The 20,630-nt window shown below is 41.1% G+C and overlaps 1 protein-coding gene across 23 annotated transcripts in view; it reads right to left on the bottom strand.

Annotated features, from left to right (window-relative positions):
- Positions 1–20,630, bottom strand: part of LRRFIP2 (LRR binding FLII interacting protein 2) — a 123,291-nt gene that overhangs the window by 53,136 nt on the left and 49,525 nt on the right. For 13 of the 23 annotated variants that reach the window (XM_014574054.3, XM_075921795.1, XM_025185124.2 and 10 more), the window contains 9 exons: positions 20,540–20,626; positions 18,898–18,948; positions 16,122–16,175; positions 15,982–16,026; positions 14,749–14,817; positions 12,265–12,327; positions 10,779–10,853; positions 4,968–5,015; positions 4,838–4,882 (listed from right to left, as the gene is read on the bottom strand). In XM_014574054.3, the coding sequence (XP_014429540.2) occupies positions 4,838–4,882; positions 4,968–5,015; positions 10,779–10,853; positions 12,265–12,327; positions 14,749–14,817; positions 15,982–16,026; positions 16,122–16,175; positions 18,898–18,948; positions 20,540–20,626 (537 nt within the window). The remainder of the gene's footprint in view (positions 1–4,837; positions 4,883–4,967; positions 5,016–10,778; positions 10,854–12,264; positions 12,328–14,748; positions 14,818–15,981; positions 16,027–16,121; positions 16,176–18,897; positions 18,949–20,539; positions 20,627–20,630) is intronic. The other 10 variants (XM_025185129.2, XM_025185131.2, XM_025185130.2 and 7 more) reach the window with 3 other exon arrangements.

Here is a 20,630-nt window from a genome sequence, read left to right as displayed (position 1 = left end):
GGAGAAGGTATAGGGTTTAAGATGGAGTTTAGATGAAGGAGGGGGTTGTCATCTGAGACAGGGTATTGGGGTGCAATGTCTGGGAGGGTGTATGGGTGCAGAAAAGGATTCTGGCCTGTAGGAGGACTGTAGGAGGGGTCCAGGGTCTTGGAGGGAGTTGTAACCTGGAAGACGTGGGGTATCTGGAGAAGGAGGCATGGTTTGAGTGATTACCTGGGACAGGCAGTTCAGAGGAGGGGCTGGTGTACCCAGAAGGTGGCTTTGGCTAGGAGGCGCTTACCTAGGCAGCTCCCAGCCAGCAGCTCTGCAGGACCACAGGGCAGGCTCTCTGCCGGCTGCAGTCCTAGGCTGCTCAAAATGCTGGCTGTTTCCTGTGGAGCTCTGCTCCCAGTGCTGGCACAGTAGGGAAGGAGGGGTTCAGTATGCAGGCTGTCCTGGGAGAGACTACCCCAGCCTTCTTTCTCTGCAGGCTTGGGGCCAGATGAGAAGCACCTCTCCATGGCTGATGCAACTCCAGCAGGCACAGCTGGGGGAATGGTGCATGTCTTCCAGCTGTGACAGGTCCAGCTTTATCTGCCCCCCTGCACTTCCCAGAGTGAGGAATGTAGCAAGCTGTGCAATTACCCCTCGCTCCCTGATGAAGGGGGACAGATAGCTCCCCCCACCCTCCCTAAATGGCACCTGTGGGGTGGGAGGCTCGGGGTGTGAGTCACAAATGGGGTGAGGGAGGAATGCTTCCACCCAACCTCTTTCACCTGCCTGGTGATTCTGTCCTTTTTCTGTATGGTCTTCTGAGAAGGAATCCCATTCCAGGCACTCCATTTTCCTGTCACAACCAAATCCTCACTTTGCTTTAAAGTTATGATAAGAGGATCTATATACCGAATTTAGTGGTCCTTGCTCTTACCATTTAGAATAATAGAATCATAGAGTCCTAGAACTGGAAGAGACCTCGAGAGATCATCAAGTCCAGTCCCCAGCCCTCATGGCAGGACCAAGAACCATCTAGATCATCCCAGATAGATACCTATCCAACCTGCCCATAAACATCTCCAGTGATATTCCACAACTTCCCTAGGCAATTTATTCCAGTGTTTAACCACCCTGACAGTTAGGAAGTTTTTCCTAATGTCCAACCTAAATCTCCCTTGCTGCAATTTAAGCCTATTGCTTCTTGGCCTGTCATCAGAGGCCAAGAAAAACAATTTTTCTCCTTCCTCCCTGGGATACCCTTTTAGATACTTGAAAACTGCTATCATATCTCCTCTCACTCTTCTCTTTTCTCAACTAAACAAGCTCAATTCTTTCAGTCTTTCCTCATAGCTCATGTTATCTAGGCAACAATGATTTTTGTTGCTCTTCTCTGGAACTTCTCCAATTTCTCTACATCATTCTTGAAATGCGGTGTACAGAACTGGGCACAATACTCCAACTGAGGCCTAATCAATGCAGAGTAGAGTGGAAGAATGACTTGTGTCTTGCTCACAACACTCCTGTTAATGTATCCGAAAATCATGTTTGCTTTTTTTTGCAACAGTGTCACACTGTTGACTCATATTTGGATTATGCTCCACTATGACCCCTAAATCGCTTTCTGCAGTACTCCTTCCTAGACAATCACCATTCCATTCTGTATGTGTGAAATTGATTGTTCCTTCCTAAGTAGAGTACTTTGCATTTGTCCTTGTTAAACTTCATCATATTTACATCAGACCATTTCTCTAGTTTGTCCAGATCATGTTAAATTTGACCCTATTTTCCAAAGCACTTGAAACCCCTCCCAGTTTCGTATCATTGGCAAACTTAATATTCATACTCTCTATGCCATCATCTAAATCGTTGATGAAGGTATTGAACAGAACCGGTCCCAAAACAGACCCCTGCAGAACCACACTTGTTATGCCCTTCCAACATGATTGTGAATTGTTAATAACTATACTCTGAGAACAGTTATCCAGACAGTTATGTACTCATCTTATAGTATCCCAGCATTTCTCAAACTATGAGTCGCGACTCAACTTACAGGGAGGTCGCAGCTGGATCCTTTTTTTTTTTTGTCTGAACAATAGACTTTGCTATGAAACTGCTAAGGTGGCTCTGTGCTAGTTATTTACCAGCCTCAACCCTCTGAAACTGAGCCAACTGCTCTGCAGCCTGGCAGTGAGATGCAGCCACCTCTGGGGCAGGGCAGCAGGGAACAGCCGCACAGGGGGATGGCTCACCCAGTGCTTAGAGACACCGCTCTGGTGTCCCCATCGGCATCTGGTCCTTTCAGGGGTGATGCCCCACAGGATGCGGGTGCTTCCGGACTGTAACGGGGGCTTCCTACAATTCCACGAGCACGTTCTCCCTCAGCGCGCATCCTGCCCAGGTTCGAGGAAGGCTGTTCCCCAGTCTGGGAGTTCGTGGGGCAGAGCCAGGACTCCAGGGTGCTACTGTGGCTCTGGAGGGAGAGTGAGGTCTTGGGGGTTAGGGTGGGGGCAGGGTGGGAGTCAGGACTCCTGGGATCTAGTCACAGATTGCAAAGCCAAAAAGGGACCACTGTGACCAGCCAACCTGGCTGCCTTGTATTGTGGGCCCCGGACCTGGACCCAGGATTCCAGCCACGGTCAACCCGGGGCCAAATCTAGAGTAAAGTAACCTCTGCATTCCTGGAGAGCCCTGTCTTGTGGCCACTGTGACCCCCAAATCATTCACAGGGTCATCGCTTTCCAGGAGCAAGCGAGCTCCCCTCGAAGTCTGGCCTTGGCATTCTTGTTCCTTGATGGACCCATTTATGGCTAGCTGTACGAAAACCCGCACTGTTTGCTTGTGCCCAGCTGACCGAGCGAGCCTTAGCTGCCTCTCCCCCAATGTGCATGGCATTGGCAGACTTTCCCAGTGGAGATTTTACATTGTCTTCCAGGTCACTGAGACCAGGGTTAAATAGCATGCGGCCAAGAGCCATGCCCTGCGGGACCCCTCTAGAAACGCACCCGCTTGGTCATAGTATATCATTCTAGCCTGCAATCAAAGTGTCCTGCAGCGCCAAGTCAAGCACCTTGCAGAAATCTGTTACCTCTGCTCCATTTCTTTTATCACCCAACGAATACTTGTCTCCTCAAAAACAGTTACCAAGTTAGTTTGTTGGGATGTGTTTTGCATAACCCCATGGCAATGGGTATTAGTTATAGGACCCTCCTTGAGTTTATGAATGAAGTCCTGTATCAGCTGCTCCATTGTTTTGCCCAGGATCAATGTCAGGGAGACGGGGCTATAAATCCCTTAAAAAAAAAAAATCTCTGGGCAGTCCAGGCTCTGTCTGGTCAATTTTCCCTTGCCGTATCTGGTGGGGGAGTGAGGAGTGCCACAGAATCTAGTGGGGGGGGGAAGAAGAGCAGAAGGGTGAAGTTGTCGGGCGCCACACTGGGGAGTTGTTGGGCTGGGTAGGAGTAGAGCATATACTGCTCTGGCCCACCTGACCAGCAGAGACCGGCAGCTGGCCACGTCATGCTTCCCCTGCAAGCTGCCAGCTGAGGCAGCAGAGCCGGCTGCAGAAGCAGACACTTTAAAAGTAAGATTCTTCTTCTGTGCCTGACTCTGCAGGGAGGGAGGGGGGAGATTTGATCGGAGCGGGGCTCCAGACGCTGAGGATGCCTGCCCGGGAGAGGTGGGGGGAGAGTGCACTGGGATGGAGGGGGCAACCGGGTGCCTGACTCAGGGGGAGGGGTAGGTGCAGTCCCAAACTGGACAAAGTGGTGCAACTTTTGCTTAACAACTTTGGCTCCCTCCCCCACCTCCCCTTTTTTTTTTCTTAGCAACTGTGGTGAGGGTGGGGTGGGGGGGTCGTCACACAAATTCAATTAGCATTTTAGGGGGTCATGGTATCACAAAGTTTGAGAACCCCTGGTCTATATTATCAAATATTAATATTTTGGGGAAGCAGGAATGGAGAGAAAGACTAAGGTGACATTTAATAGTGACTCTTTTTGTTCTGAACTGAATACTATAATCTGATTAAATGAAGATCAACCATACAAAAGTCAAGTCACCATGTTAGTATTTTTTGCAAGATAAAAGTTTGAAGAGGTCATGTGTCTCAAAAATTAGGAGATCTCATGAATCATATGTAGAACAAATAGCTTAGAAAACAAAATTAAAGGCTTTTAGTTCTTATTGTCCCAAATTTTCAAAGATGCTCATAGCCCCCTTGTCCTAGGTGTTGCATAAATGACTGACATGTCAAGGAAAAAATTCACCACAAGATAGAGCAGCTTGATGTTGTGTCATAAATTTGACATTACTTTGGTTTTGTCTACACAGTCACCTGAGCAACAAAATATTCGTCGTTCATAGGTGCTTCACCCTCACCCCTTCTCCTGCTGTCTGAATGATAAACATTTTGCCCCATGAAGTGGAAAAGTAAATGGCTTGTTGCCCCACAGAAGCATGCCCCTGTTGACAATGCAAACTCGCTGATGGGGAAGAAGTATTCTGTCACCAGAAGTGCCAACAAATAGTATTTACACTGCCTTTCAGCGACATGGCTGTATCACTAAAAAACTGTGTGGTTAGACAAAGCCTTAGACACATTTTTTGTATATATTATTTAAAGGTGGCCAGCAAATGAAACAAAATTGGAGGTCTGAGATTTTCTTAAAGAAAAATGCCTCTCCTTCCCCATGACAGCAGTTTTGTATCTGAAATTCTTTATATAGGCTATAAAATTATATGTTATCTGAGTCATGCAAGCTTTAGCTTTATTTTAAAATACAGCAGGAAGGGATATGCAATACTCTCAGACCACATTCATTTGAATTCAGGTTTAAAGCAACCATGCAAATAGACTCATACAAACCCAACTAGCACTTCTTATCAACCCTATGTTTACAGTAGGAGACACCTATAAAGAAAAGCATAATTTTTATTTAGAAAAAAACTTTAAAACATCAAAGTTAGCCAAAAAGCTTTTTTCACACTGTACTAACCCTATACGTCTTTGTAGTTGCCAAAGGATCACTGTAGAGAGAGGAAGACTGCGATGGAAAAAAAAAATACAATTTTGTCTGCAGTACACAAAAAAATGTTTAAATCCATTGTATTATATTTGCGATGAAGCTCCAGGAACTTAATTAAACAGGTAAAACTGAGATCTACTGAAAACTTTTGAAAAACAGTATGGTAACATTTTAAAGAAACCATACCATACATCTTGAAGAACAGAAGTCAATAATATGCTTATTAAAAAGTTACTATTTTTGTGGTAAAAAGTGGCATGAAAAGGTATGAAATAGGACTGGATGGCTTGATCATGCAATTTCTCCCCTTGATTACTAACTAACATAAATCTAACCGAAGTCGTCAATAAACAACAAGTGTTACTTCTGATGTTAGACCAGATGTTTTTTATTATTTGCATTATGATAGCACTTACAGACCTTCATCATTGACCTGGGTCCCTATCATATTATGCTCTGTACAGTGCATGTGTTAAGAGTTACTAGTTTCAGAGTTCTGCTCCTAAAGAAAAAAACCATATATCTGTACAGTGGCTGTATGAGATGTGGATGCAGACAGACACTTGTATTCCATTCAGGTGCATGAATGCCCACTGCATTAAACCTGAAGAACTTTGCCTAACAGTACTCATAGGGGCAATGCTCACGGCCTCTAGTCACTCAGGCCCTTTCCAGATTATTTAAGGGCAGTGTCATCTGATCCCCTGAAGTTCCTTTGCACTGAACATCAAGAGATTAACCTCTGATGGAGAAGGCACCAAAGGGGGGTTGTGGAACACACATCTGCATCCACAATGCAAACAAGAAATATTTTCATCCAGCTAGGTAACATCTTTGCTATCACCTTTGATTGGTTGTAGTCATGTATTCCAGTCAGGTGATTCACAAGCAGTATTAATAGCAAGTGGGCTTCGAGTTTACTTAAAGAACAACTGCAAAACTGCTTTCCCAGAGTTTGAATCTGATGTAGTGGCAACAATAATAGCTTAAGCATTTGGTAAAAGTACATGCACAGGAAACCAGATGCAAATGCCCAATATTAAAACATTGCTTAATGTGATTGATGTTGCTTGAGCCCTAGTTGAATGAATCAATGGTTTTTGTGAAGGTGTTGCCTGGGTTACTCCATATGCTGTCATAATACAGGAAGTCATCTGCAAATAGTCTGTGAGAAGACCACATGATCCATTGCCCTATCCACAGAGGAGACAAAGAAGTTGAACAACAAAATGGTTTAGTTCTCTCCAAATAAAAAGCCACACCTTTCACATACAATACATGAAGGCACTGTTCTTCTTGCATTTAAATATGGCTTAAGAAAGAATATTGGGAAGTATATTTGGTTATAGTGACACCACTTTATACAAAAAATTAAGATGTGGCCCTCATGCCCTGTAGTCTTTGAAAAACTAAGTAAAAGAGTGGCTCTGCCATTAAAGCCTGCAGATCACTTACTCTTCCTGTAGATGCGACAACATCATGACAAGCACAGGAGAAGTCGAGAAAAAATTACCAAGAGCTCTGTAAGGGCAGCTAGCACAATATTAAAGTCTCACAGAGTAACTCCTTCTTTCACAAGTGGGTGGAAAAGCAAATAATTCCTTAGACACTTTACTATTATGGAGTTTGAGAAAATGAACATCCTTTGGCTCAAAGTATAAAACATTGAGGGTACGTCTAGACTACATGCCTCTGTCGCCAGAGGCATGTAGATTAGGCTACCAGACATAGTAAAATGAAGCGGCAATTTAAATAATCGCCGCTTCATTTAAATTTACATGGCTGATCAGCTGTTTGTCGGCTCAGCGCGGCAGCCATGTAAATTTAAATGAAGCGGCGATTATTTAAATTGCCACTTCATTTTACTATGTCTGGTAGCCTAATCTACATGCCTCTGGCGACAGAGGCATGTAGTCTAGATGTACCCTGAGACTGTAAATTGGTAGTGGATGTTGTTCATTATGAACTTGAGATATTTTCTGTGCAGATGATAAACGGAGACATGAACACAGATATCCTTAAAATCGAGGACAGCATACTACTTGGCCAGATCAAGGGACGGGATTATAGAGGCCAAGGAAAACATACAAAACTTCATCTTTTACATGAATTTGTTGAGTTCTTGCAAAGGATCCAGCAATTCAAAGTAATGCAGGACCAAGTATAGAAAAAGGCAGTCAGGACAAGAAGCTAAGTCTAGATGCTTGATTAGTATGTTGCCCTTGATAGCACCTTCAAAAGGCCTGCTTATGGATGATGAAGATTTGTGCTGACCAGATGAAAGTCTGTGTTGACCAGAACTCTATCCAGTCTGGTGAGGGCCTGTCACTCCTGTTTCTCCCTGCTTTGGCCTTCTTGATGATTTTGTAGCTGATACGGATGCAGTGGAGGGTGTAAAATTGTTGTGTAGTAGGAGTGTGTCCTGTCAAGGACTTGAGAGTTGCTCTCGAGTCTTAAGGCTGTGAAGCCTTCTATCCGTCCTCTCAGAAAGAATGATGGTTCTTCAAAAGGGAGGTCTTGGATCATTTGTTGGACCTTGTATGGCAGGCTCAACATCTGAAGCCATGATCCCCTTCTCATGGCCATGACTTGGGTGGCCATATGGCTGTATCCAGGGCTTCTTTTAGAGATGTTCTGGAAATAAGCTTGCCCTCCCTCTACCATCTCTACTGAGAATTTGGCCCTGGACTCATTAGATAGCAGTCCCATAAATTTTGTCACTGAAGATATATTTTAGGAATATCTACTTTCAAACCAGCAAGCCATTGTAATACAGAGCTGCAAGCCCCCTACAGAATACACTTTTTGACCATAAAGATTGAGGCATTTTGCCTCTCTATTTTTCAGAAAAGGACCATGTAAGCCCTGACATTCACTCTGATTTGCTGCATCCATAGCCAGCGAGTTGGGAGGAGGGTGACTATAGATGCTTGTAACTGTTAGAGGGCACGAAATATTGCCTCTCATTTTTCTTGGCCCTGGGGGGTCATAGGTGTTCTATATAAGAGAAAGGGCCACACATGTAGGTCCCAAAGGACCTACACTAGATTGACATCCTCAGTCACTTCTTCAGCCTGAATGCCCAGGCCTTGAGCAACTCTCCTAAGGAGCTATTGGGAAACCCTCTGTTGTCTTCCAAGGTGGGGCTGCGGCTGTGCCAGCTATCACCTCCTCTGGGGAAGACGATGTTCCCATAAGTGGCAGTTCTCTTCCCTCCAATCCTGAAGAGTCTAGGGGCAGTATTCCTGAGGAGGCACTCGAGGGCACTGGTAAGTGTTCTGTCTATGCCTGTGGAAACATGGATGGAGCCAACTCCCTATGGTCCTCCTGGATTTTCAGTGTCAATTAAATCATTGGGGGTGAAGCTGCTTCAGCAATGGTGCTGGAATTATCGATCTAGTGTCCACTGGTGTGCAGTTGAGAAACGAAGGCACCAGTGCCAGTGAAACAAAGGAGGCTGACACTACTGATATCACCCTGGAATGAGATCATAGAGCCTGGCCCTCGCAAAGGGCTAGGGTATCCAGAAGGACAACTGCAGTGTGGGCTACCAATGCACTGGGTGAGAACAGAAGGTGCGCTTTGACGAAGACCTCCCATTCTGGCTGGAACTGTAGGAGTCAGACTGTGACTTCAAGAACGCCAATGCTGAGGGCCACGGAGAGGCCATACTCCTGGTGGGCTGACAGGACCTGGCTACAGCTCCTCATTTTGAATTGAGAGATGGCTGGTGCAGTATTGTCTTGGTGCTGGGGAATAAGCCATCATGGCCAGATTTCCTCAGGAAGGTGGGCAGGTAGCCAAACACTACAGCAACTTCTTGCATCATGTCGGAGAGAAGTGTGCTGTAGTGTGCATGGAGCTCCTGTGTGGCCTGGAATGCTTCTAGTGTTGAGGGAAGCTACAGGTCCCTAAGTGGAGGCTCCTAAATGGAGAAGGAGGTGGTTTCAGACTTGACCACCTGGTGTCTGCAAGTCAATGCGCAGTCCTGCATCGGTAGTATTGCACTAGGGCAGGTCTGACCGTGTCTAACAAACATTGGCTCCTTGTGCCTAGAGGTGGGAGACTTACCCTATCATGCCTCTTCTTTTTCTAAGGCACTGGTGACTAGGACCAGTGCCTGAATGTCAGTTAGGAGCCCTGCACCACAGCTGTACAGTACTAGAACATATTGTCCTTGCTCATCGCTGTGCTGATCCCAGCACTGGGGCACTCTGCACCAAAGATAAAGTGCTTGGCACCAGGTCTGAAACCTGTTCTGACTGGGGATTGAAGTGCTGCGTTCATGAGAATGACCTTCAGATGCTGAGCTCTCTCTTTTAAAGTCCTAGGTCTGAAAGTCTTACAAATTGAGCAGTGATCCCTTTGATGACTCTTGCCCAGACACTTAAAACACAAAGCGTGGAGGTTGCTTTTGTGCATGCACCTACCACAGGCTGCACAGGCTTTGAAGCCTAATGACCTAAGCATGCCCCGGTATAAGGGACTCAAAGCAGGTGGGAGGGAGGGGGAGGGAGAGGAAGGAAGAAACCCTCTTAAGAGCTAAACAAACAATTGACTAACTACACTATGAAAATTATCTATGCCTAATAATTATTAACTACGTATAATGAAGAAACTAGTAGATAACTGCTAGCACACTTGCAAAGACAAGCACCAGGACATTTCAGCTAACGATCACTGATGGTAAGAAGGATATGGAGAGAGGGTTAGTTGGCAGAGCTCAATATTCGATGCCAGCGAACAGCTAAGGGAAAAATCTTCCAGCTATCATGCATATGCGCATGCATACACCTCACTGGAATGGACATGAATTATCACTCAAAAAACTGTAAAAAGATGAACTTTTGGCCTTGCTTATTATTCTGAATGATCTCCTTAGTTTGCCTGGGCAGTTCAGTTAAACTTGGCTTTGAAAAGCATCTAAGTAAACAGAAAACTCAATTTAAAAAAAATCAAATACATGGTAATAATTCATAACTTAAGCCACTTAAAATGTATCAAAACATGCAGGAAACACAACTGCCTCATCAAGCACAAGACAATTCCTTATAAATTGGGCCCTCCCAAATTCACAGCCATGAAAAATCCATCATGGACAGTGAAAACTGTTCTTTTGAGTGCTTTTAACCTAAATTATACAGTTTTCATGTGGGAGACAAGTGTTTCTCAAATTGGGGATTGTAACCCAAAAGGTAGTTAAATTATTTTAAGGAGCTCATGATATTGACACTTTCTTTTGCATTTCCCTTTAGAGCTGGGCAGCTGAAGAGCAGTCCCTAGATTTGAAGGCAGTCCCTTGCCAGCAGCAGCACAGATGGGTGGTAACACCATACAATGCCATTCGTCTTTCTGTGATGCTGCTGGCAGTAGTCCCTGGCCAGCACCCGTCACACTGTGGCTGCCCAGCTCAAAATGCAGTGCTGCTGCTAGCAGCAGATCAGAAGTAATGGCAGCAGTATCACAACCACCTTAGAATACACTGCAACCCCCTGCACACAGCTCCTTGTTGGGTCAGGACCCTGACAATTACAGTACTGTGAAATTCCAGATTTAAGTCTGAAATCGTGAAATTTGCTATTTTTAAAATCCTGAGACTGTGAAATTGACCAAACTGGACCGTGAATTTGATAGGGCCCACCTCATAAATTAATGTGAACGACAATTTTAAAAACTAAGCAAACATTTGCAATTATGCTAATGTTAGGTTTAATACTTCAGAATCTTAAGAGGAAAATAACACACATAATAATTAAGCAGAAACCAAAAGTACAGACAGACCCGTGTTTGGTAAGTAGAAACTGGTTTGCTATGTCTAAGGCTGCTATAATTTCTTTGGTCATGATAAAATCCACTCTGTAAAAAAAATTGTATATACAGTTATTGTGAACAAAAATATCACAATTATGTCCAGACATCCCGAAGCTTGTAAACAGACATTAAAAACAATTTCCTCATTTCTTTAAGCCATGATTCAAAATTGGTTAACTTTCTGAAGAAAAAAAAGGCGCACACAGTATTTTAAAGGAGTATTCTTTAGAAAATTATGGAAAATGCTGACATTTAAAAATGCTTCATTCAGCCAAAAGAAGAAAATATGGGTGTGGTTTTTGCCTCCCAAAAATATTTAACAAACCAGACACCAATCCAACTTTACAACTGTGAACAGTCCCCCTGACACTCACTAGAGGAGCTAAACATGTGCTAAGTGTGTGCAGAATTGACTCCTATCTTATACCACTATTTTCAAAAAATATTTAAAGCTTATTGATTACATTTCTGATTTTTTACATTGTGGAACTTAGTGCCCTACTTTCTCAACAATACAAGTTTTTCTCTTCCCCTCTGCATACATGAAGGAAGCCTGATCCCACAAAGGGATCAAAAAGCACTGATCCATATTTCTATTGGAATCAATCCAATTCAAATGGGGAGTACAAGAGCACCTGTGTTGGGACATAACAAATTGTGGATCTTTTGGGAGTGTAGCATTTTGAAAAATGTGGTACAAACTTACATGCTGTGAAACTAAGACAAAAATACTTCAGCAGTCAGAGAGAAGTATAGATTCCAAGTGGCATTTTCCAAGGTGACCCAACTGTGCTCATTTAATAAATGAGTCACTTAAAATGGCTGAGACCTTTAGAAAATACCGTCCTAAAATATATATTTTTTTAATTTAAGATTTCCTGTCACTATATTATTTGTTTAAATTGTATATTGAACATTCTACAACCATTTTTTTGGAAATCACGATAATCCCAAAATCTTTTTCAACAAATTCCCTAATATGATATTTATGGCAAACCTAATGTGCTTTATTGAACAATAGAATTTAAGACACTCACTACTGATGGGGGGGGGGGGGAGGAAGGACAGGAGAGGCAGATATGAAGTAGTTTCCTCTGTCCCCAGAGAACAAATTAAATAAAAGAAAAAAAATGAATTTTCATCCACAGAAGTGGCACTATTGTAAATATTTTCAAAAACTTAGCAAAACCCATTTTGTATATGGATTTAAATTCTGTTCTAAGCAGCACACAATTCTGCTGACATGACTGAAATTGCAATCAAACTCAGATTTGGTCTGCACCAAATTCAGAGCAGAATTTGACCTAAGCCATCACATAGGTAACCCAGATTTCTTACACAGTAAAAATAAATAAATAAATGCATACCCAGTACACCTACACAGACATTACTTATGAAGGACCCACTCCATTATTATTTGGTATATTCATAACAAATATTGCATGAGAACACTAACCAACAAATCTTTATGGGAACCAGAAGACGTCTTCATACCATGAGAGTCACTGTAAGTATGATTCTATGAGTAAAAGTTTAGAAAGTCAACACTAAACAGTAAACATCATCTTCAACACCGGAGCATAATAAAAGCAAGCACATGGAATTCTTAACAAAATGCCTACCGTTCTACATGAGCATGACGACCACAGAGCATGACCTATCTAGTAAGAGGTATTGAAATTGGGCCAGAATTGCAGGTTGCTCATATCACTAACCCAAAAGAAGGGCCAGATGAGTGTGACTGCAACTTTGGGCTATCCAGTAAAGACAACCAGTATTCAATATTCACAATAGTTCTCAAAAGAATAAAGCATGCAACTTTGAAAAAATAAGCTTAAAAGATAGAAGTATATTTGAAGTGTTTATTACTTTCACTTACTTGAGCTAATACATGGTTTATTCAAAGTTCATCAGTGTTAATCATCACTAACTAAGAATAATTGATTTCTGGTTTGTTTATAGGTTCATGTAGGAGACAGAAGTGTTTGATTCCCGTGTCTGCTTAAAAGGAAGCTTCAGAAACCAAGCAGGAATGGCAAATGTGAATCATTTTAAATTAAGGGACCAGAGCCCCATATCCCGGTTTGAGAATTTAAGCTTTGTTGTTGTTTCTTAAATTAAAATCTGATGTGGCCTCTATATTGCTCATGCTAGTACAGCTGTTGGGTAGGTGGCAAGCCATTTGGATTGCATGTAGCAAAAGATCAAATAGTCTTGGCCACAAATCCTTGATGCACAATGGCAAGCCATAACAGGCTCGGCTTTCTGATAGGAACCCCCTCTGCACAGGTTCCTCACATTTCTCCATCCCTGTACACCACTGCTGGCCCTCACTGGTGCAGGTACAAGAGGTCATCCTCCATCAGTGTAGCAGAAGGAACAGTACTATTTGCCAGAATAGATGTATCAAGTATCTTCCAATCAACAGAACATCTCCTTCTGTATATATTTGAAGCACTTTTTTCCCCTGACTTCCTCCTATTCCAAATACTACTTCTGTTCTACTGCCAGCTCACCCCACTATTTTAAGACTATGGCAGCAGCCACTTATTGCCCTGCTAAAAATGTCCACATTTCTGAACAGTGAGATGATTTGTCACAGCAGTAAGCTAGCACTATATGACCAATTTTCATACTGCCTGAATAACAGAACTTTAAATATTTACATAAGTTCTGTTACAACAATATAAGAATGTGGAAACAGTCCAGAAAATGACTCTGTAAAACAGCACTGTAAGTTGTAGGTTTCCATGCTTACTGTCGCTTAATAACTGACATCAAATTTATTCCATTTATAGATAAGAAAATATGTGTCAAGACTTAATTCTGGGATACGAGTGTAAATGTGTTCCTTTTGGGTGACACATTTTCCAAGATTCCAAGATTCTTTAATTGTATCTTAGTTAACCAATCTGAATAAGCCACAATAGCATCCAGAATCCCTCTTCTATTCATGTTGGCTTTGTAATGCTGTCAGAAATAAAATTTTATTCTTCCTGGTGAAGCAAGCAGACTTTTAGTACTCCTAGGAAGCTGAACTGTTGAGAATGGTGGCGTTACAAGTGTCACTTTTCTGACTGTAACAGGAATTCAAAGCAGAATGGAAACTGGTTACAGAACCTTTCTATACACTGTTAATAGTCCAACTAATGCCAAAACTGGTGGTGGTGGGGGTTTCACGGAAGACATTTATACTGCTAAGAGGAGACTGACAAGGATAATCTCTTTACTGTTAAACTGATTACTCTGAATATTTGTCTTCCCACCTTGATTCAGGCCTGGTTTTGTTTTTAAGCGGCATCATTTTAACTAAAAAAAAAGTGTGATTTTAAACACAACATATGAAGACAGATCAGACTGCAGAATGCTGTTGCCAGCAAAGCCCCATATACGGGATCATAATTCATTAACAATTTCAGAAAACATTAAAACTTGCCTATATACATTATAGATAAAATTGTCTAAGCTGAAATAAAAGTTACCCTTAATTTTCTTATTTCAGCCCAGATCATGGGGACCAGTACCAACCCCAAAAAGATATGGCTTGAAAAAGCTACAAATTGAAGCTTTAAGCAGTCTCCTGACAAAAGTTGCAGCAGAAGATCTACATTTAATTTAAAGCAGTGCTTTTCAACCTGCCATATCAACACGTTTCTGTTATTTGAGGAACTAGGAAACTACCTCTTCCCACAACAATGCTCCCAACTGTGGTTTGCTGAGCCAAAACAAAACTTAAGCCACAGTTTTCTTCAAATACAGTTTTGAAGAAAGCTGCATTATACAAGTAATAAACACACTCAAGTAACTATTATTTTCCATTAAAATGTGTTCTAGCTGAAATAAGTACTCAATATTTTATTACTACTTCTGATCAACAGGCACACACAAAATTTTATATTACATGAATAAGTCAAAACATGCTCTTTTCCAGGTTACAGACCACAAGATCTCTCCTCCTGGAGGTGCTTGTTCTGCTTGAATGAGACCGATTGACATCCAAAGATGAACTCTTAGGAATGAAATTGTAGAAGATTATGTATTGCAAATATATAAATAATAAATATTCAAAATAAATAGTCTTCAACTTAGAAATATATAGAAATATGCACTAAAGGCATGGTGAGCAGGTACTAAAGATAATTTTATGTGCTAGGAATGATAGTATAGTGAATTGTGTGGTCACCACTAACAACTGCTATAGATAACTATCTCCTGTGCTATTTTTATCCATACTCATTTGTGCTTTCTTTGTTTTTTATTTCTGGAAAAATAAGAAATAACATGACTGCTTTATTATTTTGTCTATTGGAATAGATGGAGAGGCTAACGTTTATCTACCAAATTAGTTTCTCTAATATGTAGTGTGGATATGAACATTTACTCATGGTTTTTCTAATGGAATGCAGTCATATACATTTTTCAAAAAGACAGCACAATAAGAAGGCGTGTTAACTTTAGATTTATCTAAAAATATAGTACTTTTCCTAATTATAACCATTTTTTGCCTCACTTACCTATAAATAAAATTTTGGAGCAATTATATATAAAAAGTTCCAGTCACATTTTATACCAAATGGTAAGTTACTCCACCATTTACTATTTACTTCAGATATGATCAGAAATATAAAGGTGATCAAAATTCTCAATTGTATTAAATGTAGAATATGCCATTATTAGTTTTATTTAGGGAATAATTTAGCAAAACACCTAAATTGTCTGGTAGCACTAGCCCCATGAGATTAAGTCTCAGAGCCTGGATCTACAGATTCGCCTTCCTCTATAGCATGGGGCACAGATCACAGCTGGAGGCTTTTTGGGGTCTTTAAACTATTTGAAGGCTTCAATATCTGAGATATTGGTGAGAGGATTATTCCAGAAGTGGGTGGGTGAGATTCTGTGGCCTGCATTATGCAAGGGGTCAGACTAGATGATCATAATGGTCCCTTCTGACCTTAAAGTCTATGAGTTGTTTGCTACGTAGACTACTTAGAAAAAGAAATGGGCACTGTCATAATAACAATAATAAATGTGACTTATTCTTACTTTCTGACATTTGACAGTCATCTTTTAGCTTCTAATGAAAATAATAAGATTTAATTTTGCACTTCAGAAAGAAGGGTCAGAGATTAAAACAGACAGCTTGTTTTATACTACATGCAACTTATGTACTAACCCTATGACTGCCAATACTTTGAGCAGAAAATACGTCATCTGCTCCCTGATAACAAAAACAAAAGCAAAAGCAAAGTGAAATGTTTGTTTGTTAAAGTAAGGCGTAACAGGGAGAAGGAAATTTTATAGGGTAGGACAAACCAGATACGAATGATGACTAGACCGGAGAGAATACCTGGCCCTCTCTGAATCTTCCTAAGAAAGAAGAAATGTAAAGCTATTTAAGAAAAAAATTAAAATAAAATTAGGCAAACTAAACAGCATGCAACACCTATTTTTCCACATAGATCAATGTCTGGGGGGAAAAAAAAAATCAGCGGAATTAAGTGAATCCATTCAAGTCAGATGAACATTGCTTACATTTCATTTTGACTTTAAGCCAAGTGTCTACAATACTATGGTGTTAAGAAAGTGCAGATGAAGTGATGTATTTAATTGAAAGTAAAACATGGACAGTCTTTTGCTGCTTGAGCAGAAAAATATATCTAGAAAAAATGTAGAAGAATCTCAAGCATCAAACAAAAGAGATCGAAGAATTATACTATCGGGAAGCTATCAAAACAAGATTGTGAAACTGGATTTCAAAGTCACTTTAGCTCAGATAAAGATATCCCTGTCTCGCTGTCACCAAGATTAACTTCCTGCTAAGGGCAGCAACTGAAATTAAAATATGATTATATCCTGTAGCTATACCTTTTTCATTTGGGGAATCTTGACCCTTTAATTACCCTGACTTTGCTTGACTTTTAGATAATGAATATGTAACTATGTAAATAAAATGTTGCTTTTTGCCTAGTCCCAATCCAGCCCCTTGCTTCCCAGTTCCTAACACCCTTTGACTCTCAATCCTATGCCCCTTGCCCTTTGACCCTTTAACATCTGACCCCTACAGTCTATGCCAACACCTTCTTGCCCTGTGACCCCTTCCCACCACACCCCCTGCACTTCCCAGAGCAAGACTTCCCCTTCTCTAGGGAGCATGGCCATTACTGCTGTGTGAGCAGGGAGAGCGGGCCTCCTTCTTGATGCCCCTTCTCTCCCCAAGCACATCTTGCACACTCACAGGTGGACAGAGCCCCAGATGCCCGCCATTATGGTGGGAGGAGGGAGGAAGGCACCTCAGCCCCAGCACTGCCACTGGCAAAAGCGGACACACAGGGCGGGGGGGAGGGGGCGGGGGAGGGGAAGCTCTGGGGAGGCACCTCCTGCTCTGCCTCAACCCCAGTGCCGACGGCAAAAGCTGCCGGCTCAGGAGCTGCTGGGCTTGGCAACTCTTGTTAATAGCAGCTTCACACTTGATATAAGGGATTTGTGTGTATGTAGATGGTGGGGTTGCACTCGAATTATACCTAAAGTTACCTCTCCTCCAGTGAAGATAAACCTAATAAGTTAAACAATGGGAATAATAAGCACTTGGATCCCATGATAAGTGCTTTTAAAATACATAATTTGTGTGGGATTGACAAGATATATGTACAATTAGAGAGACTGATTCAGTTGCATTTTCAGCAGGATATGAAGTCAGTGTAATGTTTAATTGGTAAGTCAACTTTGAAACTACATAAAAGCCAAATTATATGATACAATAAGACAGAAGTCAAATAAGATAAATCCCTAATCTGCAAAATTGTATAACATTCAGAAATGGATCAAATTTTCAAAAAATATTTCTTCTGACTTGACAAGTGTGACTTCCTTTTCCCTCTACAAAATCCATCCCTTGCATTATCTATTAAGCATCAAACTATAAACTGAAAAAAAATCAGCATGGCGTTTGCAGAAATAAGTTTTGAACACTAACAGCATAACAATTTTTATTAATGGGTTATATAATCAATCCAAAAATAAAAAACAATGTTCATGCTCTTAGACCTTTACTTTTTGTAGGTTTTTTCTCGTTCTAGAGAAATATATTAAAAAATTAAATGCCTGAACGTGTTTTAGTTTTCCTTGTTAAATGGATTAAATGCAATTTGGAGTGCAAAGAAAAAAAATCCCAAACCAAATACATTCCTTATAGCTATAGAGGGTTAATTTTTAAGGGTTAAAATTAAATATGTTAAGATGTAACCTTCTGAAAACTCAGACTTCTCTACAGACTTGCTGACAATAGCTGATTATGAAGCCATTTTTCATACTTTCAATTTATAATTTAGCAGAACATATTTGACTCTGGCTTACTTTGTTTTTCTTGATACAGATATTGATAAAGTTCCTATATATTAACAACTTTTCATAAAATAAATCATCACATCTGAATTTTGCTTATAAAGAAGAAAGGAGATTTCTACAAATTTGAAGACAGCTGTTTAACCATAGGGCTGAATAAAAGTAGATAGAGGACCAGTCCCTTTTAGAGTAGCCAACGTTGCATTCTTTTTCATCCTAAAGTCTCGCTGCAATCAACTGGAAGTTTGGAGTCTAGAATGAAAAAGTAAGCTTCCTCTATCCAACCCTCTTTATTTTTAAAGAGGCTGCCATATATTAATTTTAAAATGACTTTTAAAAAGTATCAGCTACTGAAATACAGCCTGGATCGTTTACAGAAAACAACCTGCTAATCCAATTAAAGAAGAAATAATATAGAATAAGGCAGGTCTACAAAAAAGAGATAAAGAAAGATGTGGAAGTAAATTAATGTAGAAACATATACAATTTTAACATAAGCCTTTGCCAACAATAAAATTACTTTAATTGCATTCTGAATGCATGTGTATAAACTTTAAACTCACTGTGAAAGAGAAAATGGCACACTTCCAATGTTTTTGTGTCTGCCCAGAATCCCATGACCTTACATAATGCCTCTTCCACACCCCCCTCCACCATCAGTTATAAAATGTGTTACAGTGGCAAACTTTGCAAACGATTAGTACTATAGTAGTGTAAACAACATGCACAACAGGCAGTCCCAGCCTACCATCCACTTTTGGATACGTCCCCATTTTCTATCATATGAGCGATGAGAAAGCTAAAAAATGTTTTAAAACATTATGACGCAGAACAAACATTACAGAGATTACATTATCTTGTACAATTTAAAATTCAGTCATATATAATTGTCTATAGGATATGAGAGCTGTAAATTTATTGTAGGTAACAATTAGAATAATTAAAGGCAAATACAAAAAAGAGAACAAAAATTGCAAGGCCAACAGTCTGCTTCCAAAAGAAAGTGGTTAGGTCAATCTAAATCTTTGAGCAGTTTTACTTTTAAGTAACTGATTTACTGAATTTGTTAAAGTTATATTATACAAAATTACTATTTATTACAAAAATATTCTATCAACTGAAGACACATGCCAAGTTGGAAAATAAATTTTAAAAAGGTATTTTTGGAGTCACAGGATAAGCAAAAGGAATAGCTGGTCCCCTTTTACTTCAGTATCTTTATTACCCATGAAGTTTAAAATAAATATTTTAATATACCCGAGTACATGCCATGCTAGCCACGCAAATGCCGAACAGGAATGAAATAAGTTACTCATTTGAATTTCAGCTCTAGACTGGAAAAAGCTATAGTAATGGCTGTCCTATGCAGGAAATGCTGACATATGGCTATACTATACTAGGGATGTTAGATATCAGGTAACTGAACAGTCGAGTAACTGGTAAGAATTCATGTAGTTACTCGACTATTTTAGTCCCCGGGAGCAGGGCCAGCAGCCAGTGTGTTCCGGCCCTACTCCTGGGAAGCCTCTTTCGACTGCACGCTGCTGCCTCTGTATCAGAGGCAGCAGCGCGGGGTGCCAGGCGGGAACCAGTCCACAAGAAGAGCCAGTTTTGAAACCAGCTCCCCGTTCAGACTGGCTGCCTACTATCCTGTGCTGCTGCCTCTGATAGAGGCAGCAGCACGGGGTGGCAGCAGCCCCTGTCCGCAGGAGGTCTGAGCTCTGTCTGCAGAGAGCCTGGGCTGCTGCTGGGAATGAGCCTGACTGTGGGAGGTGGAACAGCCTCTGTCCACTGGGAGCTCGGGCCTGCTGTGGACAGAGGCTGCCAAGTCAGGTTTACTGTCAAACAAAGTACATTAATAGCTGTTGGTAGACAGATGGCCTCCGAGCCACTACATATTTGAACCCAAGACAATGGACATGGCTCAGTTGATAATATGGATTTCACTACTGGCCCTTAGATCAGCCAAAGAATTAAGTCGAGGTACATCAATATTTATAGACAGAAATGAACTATCTATGATACACACTGTACATATCATCTTATGCATTAATGACATGTTTGGTATCTCCCCTTGTACTTTCCCCCAAAGCATTCACTACTCATTGTTATGCTTTCACTTTTATTGTTTCCAACTATTTTATTACATACCTAGCTGGGTGTCCCTGTACTGTCCTGAAAGAATGTATTTACATACTTCATGTGCTTTTATTAGTGCTAACAGTTCTAGTACCGTGAGATACTGACTTGCAGGCAAACACCTGCTTTTGACAAGGCTTGTATATTACTCACAGTATAACTCTTGGTTACTTTGGTTCAAGCACCAGGCCCATGCTTCCCGCTCTTTCTTTCTCCTTCAGTATGAAATAATATAGAAAAATCTACATTACCTCTTTCTGTTGTCGCTCCAATTCTCTCATACGTATCTCTCTTGCTTCTGCTCGAGCAGCCCGTTTGGCTGCAAGCCTTGCTTCTGCCTAT

The sequence above is a fragment of the Pelodiscus sinensis genome, chromosome 2, assembly GCF_049634645.1.
Source record: "Pelodiscus sinensis isolate JC-2024 chromosome 2, ASM4963464v1, whole genome shotgun sequence".
Lineage (NCBI taxonomy): Eukaryota > Metazoa > Chordata > Testudines > Trionychidae > Pelodiscus > Pelodiscus sinensis.
This window is presented reverse-complemented; position numbering and strand designations above follow the sequence as displayed.